The following is a 14,407-nucleotide window of genomic DNA, read 5'->3' on the forward strand; positions in this document are numbered from 1 at the left end:
TCCCTGCCTCCTGCCCTGTTGAGCTGGGGATCAAACCCAGGATCTCGCTCGTGTTCCTACCACAGAGCTATGCCCCTGCTTGTCTGCCAAGTCTGAAGATGTAGTGACTGCACAGCTCAATGGTTCTGTTTCTAGAAATCTGCCCGAGGAAAAATAGAAATACCTAGAAACACAGGAGATAATCACACACATGTCCATGAACAAAGTTGATGCCCTTCGACAAAGGAACTGATAGCTGAATAAGATGGGGTAGAGCCATGTAGTGGAAAAAAAGAATGAATGCAACCAACGACACCCTGGGTCACCTCATGGCCACTGAGCCTAGGGACTGAAGTCACACACAAGGCATACAGTTGGTCAAGCTGTAAATTTACTCAAACCATCAAATTGCATACTTATGATGGTTAATCTTAATGACATATAGCTTACACCTCAAATACGCTGTTTTAAAAAAAAAAATCTATAATGCCATCTGAGAGGGGAGAGGTGAGCAGACAAGTCAAAGGCAGCATGGCCTGTTAAGGGTTTTGCAACATGCAGACTTCAGCTCAAATCTAAGCTCTATTTCTACCATCTACCCATTCATCCATCCACTGGCTGTTTATCCACTGATCCTTCACCCACCCACTCATTCATTTAGCCACCAACCCACCCATTCACCTTTCTACCATCTACTTAATCCATTCAGCCTTCGTTCATCTACCCATTCATTGACTTATCCATCCATCCATATCCACCTATTTACCTACTCATTCACCTATCCATCTATCACTCACTTACCTACCCACCTTTCATCTAAAGGTTTACGCACTCATCCAGCCATCCTCACCATCCACTTACTCATTTATGCATCCTTCACCCATCTATTCACTTGCCTACTCATCCACCACCCACCTACTTACTATCCATCCAACAAAGACTATGTGACGCCTTTTATTATAGCGTGCCAAGTACTGTGCTAAGTCCTAAGAAGACTATGGTAGGAAGAACAGACAGGCCCTGGGATTTACAGTCTATTGTTTGACTGCAGTCCCTCATCTGCAAAGCAGTAAAATGATAACTACTTCCAAAGGCTTACTGTGATTCTCCCTGAAAAGAACACACACGAAGCACTTAATCTATTTCCTGGCTACACAAGCATAGATAGATAACATCACCTACCAAACCGTAGGAGGGAGTGGTCCAGAGCAGGCAAGACTAAGAAAGGCTCTCAGCATTTGGGGCAAAGCACACCCCCCCCACTCCCAGCCAACAATAAAAAGAACCAGCAGGCAGAGCCTCCTGCTTCCCTTCTGGCAGAGCCAGGCACTCCATGGCTGTCCTTACCCTCTCTGCTTGTCAAGGAAGGGATGTTACCTGGGCAACACCAGCCATCTCTCTGGAAACTGCTCCTGTGGCAGAAGCAGGCACAAGACACTGGGGTTCTCACGCCTGAGAGAGTGGAACCTCTTAGCTCTTCCACAGGAGACAAGCTGTCATCAGGTGGGTGTCCCTCCCCTCGCCAGGAGAGGCGTGGCTCAGAATGTACTGGAAATGCTCTTCCCGAGGATGGGGGACACAGCTCTGCTGCTTGCTGCAGCCTCTGAGACTAGTATACACACAAGTACGCATGCTCCTTGTCACTTGTCACGGGTACTCTGAGGAGCTGCGGAGGGGAGGATGTCCCTACGGGGACGGAGCTTAGCAAGCTAGGGAGGATGTAGACTGGCTTTGACACTTTATTTCCAGGTCCTGCATGGAGTTGCTTGGCCTGTCTGAAAGCTACTGGCCCCAGGGGGCTTCTGACAGTCAACTTAATTACAATGAAATTTAAGCAGAAGCCCAGCTCTTCAGCCACACAATCGCTCTGCAGCTGCTAGTGGCTGCTACACTAGACGGTGCACCACAGAAAGAGCTATGGGGCAATGCCATGTCCCTGTCACCATACCCAAGGTCCGGCTCAGCTGCCTCTCCACAGAACAGACAGCACTGTGCTCAGCACAAGGGGACAGCCTCTCCCTCTACCTGGCCCCTCCTATAGGGGACATAGGTTCTCCGTGCCCCAGCTAGTGTGTCCAACCTTGACACTGACACCTACAAAGTTCACATTAGAACACACACACACACACCTTTTAATGATGAGTAAATTAACACTTTTGTGTTGGGCCACATTCAAAGCAATTCTCTTACATATGGGGTGCTGGTTGGACAGACGAACAGGCACCCCACCTCAGGATTTTCCTCCTAAAAGTGTGATTTCACAGGGAAATGTCCCCTATCAGCACATGTGTTTGGACACTTGGTCCCCAGCTTCTGGTGCTACTTTGGGAGTCGGTGAGACACTCTGGATGTGGGGCCCTATTGTTGGAAGCAGGTTTTAAGGGTGGAACATAAAGGCTGTAGGCAGATTCTGCTTCTGGCTTCATCGCTTTACTCCCAAGTTGGCATCATGTAACAAGCAGCTACCACCTGTCTGCTGTCATGTCTGCTTCCGCTTGTGAGCCAGAACAAATCTCTCCTCCCTGAAGCTGTCTGTCAGGTACTCTATCATGGCGACAGGATAAGTTACCAATTTATATGGTATCCCCCAGAGTCCATTGCACACACAGCAAGAAAGGCAAGCTGACTATACAGCCCTATCCTGACTCTACACTTGCTATGGGCTATGGATGTTGGTGCAGGCAGACAAATGGCCTTCTAGGCATATCATACACATGTACGACAATGTCATAATGAGGCCCATCATCATGTATAACTAACAAGCTAATAAAAGCATCAAAATGCTATAAATGCAACTTGCTTTTATCACAGGGTGGGCCCTTGCGATCTAGAAATATTCAGAGATTAAGGTGAATACTCTGTTTCTCTCTGATGAAGATCCTTCCTTTGCCTCAGGCTTGAAAGATGAAATAAACCCTTTCCTCCCCAAGTTACTTTTGGTCATGGTGTTTCTCACAGCAAGCAGACCCTGGAGGAAGCCTATAACCCTGGCTGTCTGGGGACTTCAAGTCTGAGAGGCAGCCCTGCTGTCTTTGTTGTACATACATGTCCATTATCCAGGTGAAAGTCAGTCACCAACGGACCACCAATTATTCTGAAGCATACAGTTCCATAGCAATTAGTACATCATGTATACCTGTCATCCCAAAGGAAACCGAGGACACCCTACAGTCAATGTGTACTTTCATCCAACAGCTAGTCTCCTCGTTTCTGGTCCAGTCATGGGACTGGAGTCATATAAGCACATGGTCTTTGAGCTAGGCCTTTTCCATTCAGCAAGATGGCTTCATAGTTGACAAGCACCCTAGTGATTGTTGATACTCATTCCCTCTCATGATGTGGAGTTCATCGAGTGGCCAGGTCAGCTGTTGCTGAGCTACTTGTCCATTGGCAGGTGCTGAGCTGTTCCCATCGCTGTCTCTGTTCTCTGCTAACATCTGGATAGCTACCACTCCATCCTGTGACCTCCACTGAACCATGTGGGTTATTCAGGGGGCCTAGACTTGGCTAGTAGTCACTGCATGCTCACCTGCTGGCCACGCTCATCAGAGGAATTTATCCGTATTTTTTTCCAGGTATAGGGGGCAGGGAGGGGACATAAAATACTCCAGTAAGGCTATTAGATAACAATAGCCACTCCTTAGACAGGAACAGCTGTAATGCATGATGGGTTGTGTTGAGTATCACTAGAACGTCATCACTCTTCCTCTTGAAGGGCTCTATACTGGACAGGCTCCATACTAAATACCTAACATGTTAGCTTTGTGTACATATGTACATGTGTGCGCACACACACGCACACACAAGCGCACATACACAAGTACACATATGTGTGACAGTACAAATGGAAGCCAGAGGTCAGCCTTGAGTATCATTCTTCAGGAGTTGTCCATCTTGTTTTCTGAGACAGGGTCTCTCACTGGTCTGGAACTTGGCAAAAGAGCAAGTAAGAATCCACCTGTCAACACTGGGATCTCAAAAGCACACCGCCATGCCTAGCTTTTTTGTTTTGTTTGTTTGTTTGTTTGTTTGAGACAGGATGTCTCTGTGTAAAATCTCTGGCTGTCCTGGAACTTGCTTTATAGACCAGGCTGGCCTCAAACTCAGAGATCCACCTGCCTCTGCCTCCTAAGTGCTAGGATTACAGGTATGTACCACCTGGCTCATGCCTGGCTTTTTTACACAGGTTCTGGGGAATGAATTCAGTTCAGTCTCCAAGCTTGCAAGACAAGCTTCACTTACCAAGCTATCCACCCCAGGCCCTCACATTAACTTTTGTAATCTCAACAGTATCTCAGAAAAGTGAGCCCTACTTTATAGATGAGAAATGGAGGCTAAGTGGTTAAGCCACACAGCTAGTCATAATAGGAGAGCTAGAGTAGTCAAGTTTATAATCTGAGTGTCTGACCTCACGCCATCAAATAGGGTAAACCCAGGGCTGGAGAGATAGCTCAGCAGTCAAGAGCACTGGCTCCTCTTCTCAAGGACCTGAATCCCAGCACCCACATGGTATTTCACAAGCATCTGTACTTACAATCCCAGGGGGTCTGACTGACGCTGTGGGCACAGGCATAGACATATATGCAATAAATAGCCATTCACGTAAAATAAATATAAGAATAACAACTCTAAAAACCTGTGCCTTCCTGTCAGTTGGAGAGCCTAGCTGATGTGTGCCTGAGAAACCAGCTCCTGGGGAGATGGGTACTTTGTCTGCAAAAAAGACACTGCTCAGGCTCTCAAGCCTCCTCAGTGACCACCATAGGCAGCTTCCCTGTAGCTATTATTGCTGCCAAGGAAACAGCAAGACCCAGGTGGGTGTCCTGCTCTACTGGCTCTGGGCATCAAGCTGGTTGCCTAGGTAACCATGAGTCTGGTTGGTAAGTGGATGACCCACCTAGGTGTCAGGCTCCCCACTGGGTACCACATCCCACTTTCACTGCATCCCAGGCACAAACTTGATCGTCACACAGATACACTATGCTTCCCACTGAGTTTATGTTCCTTGGAGGCAGGAATGAGGCTTCTACTTTCTCTGCAATATTGTACAGGGTAGCTGAGCCCCTTCATGTAATGAAATGGCTGACGGTAGTCAGCTCAAGGCAGGGAAGAGAATCATAAACCTCAGCATCAGTACCAGAGGCACATCCTTCAAACAACTGCCATGGACCGGGAATGCTGGGGGTCTGGACCAAAGGCAGACTTCATCTTGCAGATCTGGACAGGGGCTGGCAGTCTGCACCAAGGGCTGTCAGGAAACCCTGGAGACTCCAGAACCCTGTAAGAAGCCAGATCCAATCCCCACACCTGCCAGCTGGCTGTGGACTAAACACATCCCAATCTGTGATATACATCAGGTGGTGATGGAAGGGATCTCTCCCTTGTTCAGCATCACCCTACTGGCAGTGTGGATTGAACTGTGACTCCCCCCCAGGAGTTATATCCCAGTTGTTGTAACTCTGGGCATCTGACTGTGACCTTAATAGGAAATAGGGTCTTTGCAGATGGGATGGAGTAAGATGAGGACCAGGCTGGATCCTGAACTGGTGCAAAAAACGCCACATCGAAACTAACTCCCTTTCCCTCTCTGTCTCCCCCATTTCTCTCCCCCCCCTCTCTCTCACACACACACCATATATATATATGCATGTATGTATGTGTGTGTGTGTATGTATGTATGTATGTATGTATGTATGTATGTACATATATCAATCATAATACAGTGCAGACACAGCAGGGAACAGAGCTGCATGGCCAGAAGCAAGGAGGGCCAAGAGTTGCTTAAACTGAAGGCTGAACTGTTAGGCAAAGATGTCCCCAGAAGACTTCAAGGGAGCCCTGTTCACACCCTGACTCTGGCCCCAGAACTATCAGATAGTGAGTTCTAGGTTTTGGGTTTTTTTGTTTGTTTGGTGTTTGTTTGTTTTTTTGTTTTGTTTTGTTTTAAGAGACAGTTGGATCTAGAGGTACTGGGAAACCCATATGCTTGGAAAGCAGCAGACAAGGGCTGGCCTGTGGCCCAGGGCCCCAGTCCTTTGCATCTAAGCTGTGCCTTGAGCCAGGCTGATCCATCTATCCCTATCACTTCACCAAAGTGTCAGAGAGACCCTCAGTTCATCCTCCCTGGTATACGCTGGGTCCTCTTTTCCTTAGTCCTGGCAGTCTGTTCCCTATGACTTCTCAGTGGGCTGTGCAATCTGCATTACCATCCCAAAGCTTGTTCTGGTTCTTGCCGCAAGGTACAAGCTAGCTCTGTGTGGCCTCAAGCAAGCTGGGCCCAGCCACCCACAACCCTCCACCACTTGCATCATCTGTGATGTCAGAGGGAGCTACCTGGGGACCTGGCAGGCTGCAGGAAGAATTTCCAGGAGAATTCGGACAGGGACGTCAGCCTCAGCTGACGTACAGTCCTTGGCAAAGAGAAGCCACGGGGGAGATTCCACCCAGCATCTTCCTTTCACAACATCAGACACCGTCAAACCACCCACAAATCAAGGCTCCTCGCCACAAGCTTCTTCAATACTAACGCCCACCTTGAAAACTCTGCTAAGACCCTCAGTCCTGGTTTCACATCAGAAGCATCCTAAGGCTCAATAGACCCCTCCAGCCTGGTGTATTGCAGATGGGTGGTATCCAGTTATTGGGTGGGTACCAGTACACTGAATAAGTATATATATATACACCCCTGTTCACAATAGCATTGTTCACAAAAGCCAGCAGGCGGAAGCAGCCCATGTTCATGATGGAGTATTACATAGCCTAAAAAAGGAAGGAAATGTTGACTCATGCTAGAGCACCCATGACCTGAAAGGCATTCTGCTGAGTGACATATAGCCAAGTCTCCTGTGATTGCACTCATGTTAAGGTACTGACGGTAGTCAGCTCTCAGGGGACAGCATGTAGAATGACAGTTGCTGGGACTGGGACAGGGAAATAGGGCATTATTTTCCAATGGGGATAGAGCTCTCATTTGGGAAGACAAAAGCTGGTGGTGATGGCAACATGACAGTCAGAATGAACTCTATATGAGCATATGGCAGGCGGGCTGGGTACTTTACGGAAGCCTTGTCTATACCATTTCCCATCTTCTTCACACTACTGAGCCATCACACTCAAGTACACCGAGATCTGGGGTCTCTGTATCAGTTACAGAATCAGTACTCCACTATATGTAGGTCCGAGCACCTGGCTCTTCCTTCTCAACACCTGCTGGGAACTACTCCAAACCAGTTGCTTCTGCAAGCCACCTCACACAACAGTTCCAGAGGCAGGACATTCTAGAAGACATCAAAATGAGGCCCATTGAGGTCTTGCCACCCAAACTCAACCTGGGGTCACTCACACTGCCTTTGGCTTGGTGACCTCAATCACAGGCATTCTTGACTGACCAGGGCCCTACCTATGCCAAGCCCTTGCACCCTGACAGGCTGTAGCAGGGCCTCTCAGCAAACATTAAAGCCAGGTGGAATGGTTCAGCACAAACACTCGTGATGGTTCCGCTTCACTGTCGTCAACTTGCGGGATTTGAAATCACCCAGGAAACACACCTTGGGCATGTCTTACGATGGTGTTTTCAAAAGAGATCTGACTGGGATGGTAAAACCCATAGACACTGTAGCTGTACCATTATCTCAGGCTGGGGTCCCAAACAAAATAAAACGGAGCTGATCGCCAGCATCCCCCCTCCCCCCCCCACTTCCTGACTATGGATGCCACGTGACCAGCTGCCTCATGCTGATGCCACATCTTCCCTGCCATCCTGGACTGTACACCCAAGCTATGAGCCAACATAAACTCTTAATTGCTTTACTTTTTTTTTTTTTAAAAAAAGACTTACTTATTTTATGTGCATGAGTCTGGCTCAAGTATCTAGAGATCTACACTGGTTTTTCTACCAATGGAGGGACACAGTGCCCTGGCATGATACTGCCACCACATAGCAGCTGTTAGGCGTGGTCTTGTGTCCCCACAAGTGATACGGTATCTCTGCCTGCCTGTGGGGCTCTGTATGTGCTAGGACCATCTTGAAACTTCAAAGCACCCAATGCCATAGGGGCCTCGGGATTTTCGCACCAACACCAGCCAATTAGTTTCTCCCCAAAGCCTCCCTTCCCTGGACCTGTGCCATTGTCCCACTGGGTATGCCTGATCACCTCTGGAAGGGTGAGGGCGAATTCCTCCGTGGGGACCGTTGTGGCTGCTCTTTTAAGTCTCTGTTTAGCCTAGTTTCCAAGCCAATGGGTGGGAAGGAGCCACTGAAGCCAACAAAGAACCACAAGCCACCATCATCTCCTCCATTGGGCCACTCAACCACCATGCCACCCTGAAAGCAAGACAGTGTCCCCAGATCAGAGCACCCCACTGCCACCACAGCCTCCCGAGGAACAGAGGTCATGTCAAATGATGACGCTGCCTTCTGCTTATGTCTGGAAAACTCATCCACAAAGAGAAGGAGGGGGAAAAAATCAAATAAAATTCTGCCTTAAAGGGTAGAAAGCGGGCTTACCCACAAACCATGTATGTGAAAACCCTCCCTGTGCGGCTCGGTGACTCATCGGTCCCCATCAAAGTGTGTGCTGATGACACATGGAAGCTCCAGTCCCCTCCTTGCTTGGGAGGAAAACAACCCACAGATGCCACTTCTTTTTGGAATGTTGGGAGAGCCACCATGCTGCTCCGGGCACCCAGGCAGGGGAGAGGATCTCAGAAAGTCAGGTCTCTAGGAGTGCTGGAGAGGGACAGGAGGGTTTGAGAGCAGGTTCGGAGGCCAGCCCAAGAACACGGGGAAGGCCCAGCCCCCCCCCCATCTTCTATCATGTACACGTGTTTGTTACGCATGTGCATGAGTAGAGGTTCAGGAACTGTCACCTGGAGTCTGTCCGTCCGTCTGTCCCTTCCTCTCTTCTTCCTTCCAAGACAAGGTCTCTCACTAGAACCCAGAACTTGCTGATTAGGTGAGACTGGCTGGTCAGTGAGTCCCCAGGAAATCTGTCTCTGCCTCATCAGTGCCCAGGTTACAAGCATGTACTAAATGGGAGGGTTTTGGGAATTCAAGTGCTCTTTCTTGCTGAGCCATCTTCCCCTCCTCTCCTTCCCTACTCTCTAGCCTTGCTGCTTGGGGCAGGTCACGGTATCTATCTAGTCTGGGTTCCAGATGTTTAGCCTATGGCCTTCCCATTGGACAAATGCCCGAGAGAAACAGCTGCAAGAAGGAAGTACTTGTTTGGCTCACATCTTCAAAGGTGAAGTCCAGAGCCATCGGGCTCCACTATTTCTGGACTTAAGGAATAGCAGGGTGACCAAGGAGGTATGCTGTGTGGCCAATGAGGCTGCTCAACTCACAGCAGCCAAGAAACAGAGGGAAGGACAGACAGAAGGAAGAGGGGGAAAGGGGCAGTCACACCTCTAGGGACTTAATTCCTCCAGCCAAGCTCTAACTCCTAAAATGTTTATCAATTCTCAATAATGTTATCAAATCCTGTGTGGGTCTGTCAAGTTACTGATCCACCCAGGATGACAGAGTCCTCAGAAACTAATCACTTCCAAAAAAGCTCACCAGCCAGCAGGCAAACCGCCTCTATATACGTGCCTTTGAGTGACATCTCACATCAAACCTTAGCACTGTGGTATAAAAAATATTAAATGGAGGGAGCCAGGCGGCGGTGGCACACACCTTTAATCCCAGCACTCGGGAGGCAGAAGCAGACAGATCTCTAAGTTTAAGGCCAGCATGGTCCGCAGAGTGACTTCCTGGGTGGCCAGGGCTACACAAAGAAAGAAACCCTGTCTTAAAAAACCAATGAACAAGCAAACAAATGGAAAGTTCCAGAACCCCAGTGTTCATAAGTTTGCCATTCGGCATTGTTCTAAGCAGTATAACGAGTAATAGCAACTCACTTTCTTCTGCTCAGATGCAGCATATCCATGCTGTATATGCCACTAGCCTGTCAGTGGCTGTCTCCTTAACCAAACAGTTGTTGTGTTTACTCTTAACTCACTCACCCTCCTTTGACTCAATAATGGCCCCTGAGTGCGTAGACTGTGACTGATGCAAAGAACAGCTGAAGGGCACCAAGCAAGCATAGACAGGGACTTTGGTGTTGGGCAGTTTGGAACTTGGCAAAACACAGGCAAAGCATCACACACACATAGAGCTTGGGACCAGCTGGGCTTTGGTTCACTTTGGGAGGGTTGACACAGTGGACCTCTTTCTGCACCTCCAGAGACACCCTGCCATATATAAAAGTCAGAGGATCAAGGACCCAAATGGTGAGGTGAGGAGAATAATGTCTGCGTGTTGTTTTAAAAGGAAGACAGCCTGAACAGCCTGTGGGGCCACCAGCAAGGACAGCTTGTAGGGACACAGGCTTGAGAAAGGAGACTCGATTTTCATTCACATTTCCCTGTAATTTTAAAGGACTGCCACAGACCTGTACATGGTTCAGTTTGTTCTATTTTTTTTTTTTTGAGAAATTCATACATGAGTACTGTATTTACAATCACCCCCACCAAGCCCTCCCATTTCTACCCTTATCCCCTGTCAAATCTGTAACTTCTTTAGTTACTATTGTTACACACATATATGTAACCTATTATAAGAATAAATTCCATATATAATATAACCTATTGAATTTACTGGCCCTATGTAGAGTATGTAGAGGTGTTCAGGGTGACCACTGGGTACTGGGTAATCCATCAGGGAGCTTGTCCCTGAAGGAAATTGATTCTTCCTGCTTCGGAAGCCACTGATTACCTGTAGTTCTTCATCTAAGAGTGGGACTTTGTAGGATCTCCTCCATCCACGCTGGTACCACAATTGGTACCATCACGCAGGTCTTGTTTAGACAACTATATTGTTGAAATTTTGTGAGTGCAACATCCCTGTCATATCTAGATACATGTTATCTAACATTTGTTCCTGGTCCTCTGACTCTTACAATCTATCCCCTCTACTAAAATTTTCTCTGAGTCTAGTGATGACGACAGTCAACTCTGTACACTGGACAGTTAAGATCTGTATGCTGCTTACATGTGATCATAGTTCCATTTTTAAAGCCATAAAAATTATGAGCAGGTTCACAGTAAGTGGAAACATCTTTTGGAGTTCTTTGTCCTTTTCAATATTTAAAAACAAATGGGAAGTGCACTTTCTAGTATGAGTCTCCCCCCCACACACACACCCTGGGCTCTCAACCCCTCCCCTCAGAATAGTAGGTATGCAACTATTCAGGAAAAAGAGTGGTCTGCCTCCACTCATGGTGACCATAAACGTGCCCCCACAGCCTGGCGACTCACTCCCACGCACCCACAATGGGAATGTGGGCACAGACACCAGAGTGTTCCTGTCTGTACCAGGTTTAACTGGACATGTCCGGTCACAGAGGATTAACAAGCTGAGACACACCCACAGAGGGACAAATGTCACCCAGCATCACTACATGAAGAACACGGCAAGTCTCACAAACCCTCCAAGCCCAAGGCACAAATAAATCCATTTACAATACTGAGTTTAAGCAGGCCAAAGTAATCATAGACGCTGCTAGGAGTATGGACATTGGAGACCCACTGTTGGCCATCACACCCCCACGATCCCTGGAGAGAGTTCTCTGGGCCACCTCTTTTGATCTGGATGCTTCTCTCTAGGATACTGGGAAGAGCTGATCTGAAGGACGGAAGAGCCTAGTCTGGGGGCAACTGGTCACAATCCTATCTCAGCCATCCAGGAAGCCATGGCAGGAGGACAGCAAATTTAAGTAACTTAGCAAGATCCCCTCTCCTAAGCAAACACATCATCGGTTCAAGAAACAGTTCTGTGGCCCAGTACTTACACTCCCAGCACAGAATCCCCAGCACTGGGGAGAAAGGTGAGAGGGAGGGAAGGAGGAAGGCAGACAGGAAGGAAAAGAGAATGCTGGGGAGTGGGGAGACTGTAGGTTCAGGGTGGGATGCTGACCCTCGTCTCCACGCCTTTCACATGGGTAACTCTGCCAAACTCTGACAGAAGAAGCTGGAAGGAAGGGACAAAGCGAACTCAGGTCACCTGCCTAGGTTTGCATCCCAGCCATCAGTGTCCAGCACAGGGACACTGAACCAACATCCCTGTTTTTTGTTTGTTTGTTTTGTTTGTTTGTTTGTTGAGAAAGGGTTTCTCTGTCTGTAGCTTTGGAGGCTGTCCTGGACCTCATGCTGTGGACCAGGCTGCCTGGAACCCACAGAGATCCTGCCTGTCTCTGTCTCTTGAGCGTCCAGCTCAGATCCCTGTGTTCTTTCTGCTCATCTTTTAAGATGGGCTTCATTAAACCTTGGGGTTCTAATGCATCACCCAGCATGGCTCCCAACATCAGACAGTGGCTAGTAATTGTTTTCTCTCCAGTAATGGAAGCCTGAGACATGACTCTCCTCCCCAAGGCCACCCAACCTCTGCCACTTGTTAGCTTCAATCCCAGGGGTTCCCCTTGTTGTTAGTTACAGGGACCCCAGTGACTCTGTGAGGGGCCGCAATGAGGCTGTAAGACACTGGAGACTAGTGGCCTGGGCCACCAAAGGCCTCCACGTTTGGGTCTTCCTGAGCCAATCGCCTTTGTTCCCTGGGTCACCACAGGGTGGTCAACTTTTACGAGGCTCCCAGAGTCCCTCTGATCCTTCTGGGACTGAATGCCAAGAGTTAACCTGGATGGGTAAGGCAGGCATGTGGCGAGGCAGGACACACAGAGCCACGCAAGAATGCTGATTGAGCACCGGGAAGTGAGGAGCCAGGCCAAGTCCGGGCACTGAGTACAAGGGGATGATGTGGCATATCTGGGCAGGTGTGAGAGCCAGGTCTGACTGTGGCTATGCTGGCTGGCTGCCAAGAACAGGTGACAGGCCAGCTTCACCCATAACCCTCAACACATCTGTAAGGCCTGGAAGGAAATGCAAAGCTCTCTGTCTTGTGTGTTTTAGACACACAGGACTTAGGACAGACCAGGGTCTGTGACAGCTAACTGTCTGGGGAGGGAGATATCCTTGAGCCCCCTCCCCTGGCTATCAGCCTACTGAAACAATAGGCCCCAAGCAACTAGAATTTCTCCCACGGAGTTCACACAGAAAAAAAGAAAAGGCTGGAGTCAGGGTGCAGGTCAGATCCCTCGGTGAGAATGCAGTTATGACAACTCTCAGACCACCTCACGGGCAAGTCTGGAGCAGAGACAATGATGGGTCAGTGATTGCTGGGACTACCCCTCAACAAGGACTGCTTAGCTGTGTGCCTCTATAGCTAAACCTCATGTCACTGTCTTGAAGATGAACTTGGGGGAGGGTTTTACTGTGACTCTTGGTCCCTCCTTTCCACTGTTTTTACTATGAGGTGTCTATTTAATTGGCATACAGAAAGCCATGGCCAAGCCTGGATAGTTAGGCTGCCAGGGCCCAGGATTAGAGCCTAACAATCCAGTAACAACCTATGAGTCACATGTGTGTACCGGGTTGTGAGTGTGTGCCTATGTGTGTGCTCCGCACGCATGTGCTGCAGGGATGATGCTCCAGGCCAGGGAAGGAAGATTGGGTTCTGAACTCAAGCAGGCCTCTGTTCAAAGGGCACATGACTGGGCTAAGGCAGGTGTAATTTCTCAGTCCACATCTGAAACAGGGACACAGGAGAAGCAGGCCCTCTCTGCAGCAGTGGTGCTGAGTCCCAAGAGGCACCCTGTGCAGAGTGATTGCATGGTGACTACCTGCGGTTGGGACTGTGTCTGTCCGGATACTCCAGGAGGAGAGCCACAGATCAGACAGGAAAGAGGAGAATCTCGTCCAAGCTGCAGCACAGAATCCAGGGATGGGCCCTTCCCAGGGTGACACCCTGGCCAGGGAGAGACAGAGCCAGGGTGACACTGCACATATGGTATCCCAGGCTTCCCATGCCAGGCATGCTCTGGCCTGGCCTTCAGCAAGGAGTGCAAGATGAGGTGCACCTCAGGGCCTCCTGTCATCCTGACCAGGTGGCCCAGCAATCCTGGCACAAGCCAGGCCTCCTTCCTGTGTGGAGTATAGGGTGAGACTCTTGGGACTCCTGAGTATGAGCAGCAAAGAGCCTGTGCAGGGACCCTGACAGTGACTGCTCTTGACCAGGGGCTCTGAACACAAACAGGTCCATCCACACTGCATGACAACTGCCCAGTGTACCTCTAAGAAGCCATTTGTCCTTGGCAATGTCTTCATTCCTGTGGGCTCCAGCCCCTCTTCCATAAGTCGAGAGTGACTAGGGCTTCGAAGAACTACCCAGAGGTTCAAGACAACAAATGTGTGTGGATCACAGACATAGGGTATTCAAGAGCCTAGAAAACCCTGTGTGGCCAACATTAGTAGGAAGTCTTCATAAGGATTCCCAGGTCTGCCAGGGGGGCAGAAGGGGGGGAGAATGGCACAAGCACTGGTTTCTACAGCCCACTTC

General features: G+C 49.1%; 1 protein-coding gene across 2 annotated transcripts in view; it reads right to left on the reverse strand.

Annotated features, from left to right (window-relative positions):
* Positions 1 to 14,407, reverse strand: part of Cmip (c-Maf inducing protein) — a 319,144-nt gene that overhangs the window by 178,343 nt on the left and 126,394 nt on the right. The window contains exon 1 of one of the 2 annotated variants that reach the window (XM_051201737.1): positions 1,357 to 1,591. The exons of the other annotated variant lie outside the window; for it this stretch is intronic. Within the exon in view, the coding sequence (XP_051057694.1) occupies positions 1,357 to 1,374 (18 nt within the window). The 5' untranslated portion in view covers positions 1,375 to 1,591. Of the gene's footprint in view, positions 1 to 1,356; positions 1,592 to 14,407 lie in introns of those variants that run through there. 2 annotated transcript variants of the gene reach the window in all.

This window comes from Phodopus roborovskii, unplaced genomic scaffold, assembly GCF_943737965.1.
Source record: "Phodopus roborovskii unplaced genomic scaffold, PHOROB, whole genome shotgun sequence".
Taxonomy (NCBI): Eukaryota; Metazoa; Chordata; class Mammalia; order Rodentia; family Cricetidae; genus Phodopus; species Phodopus roborovskii.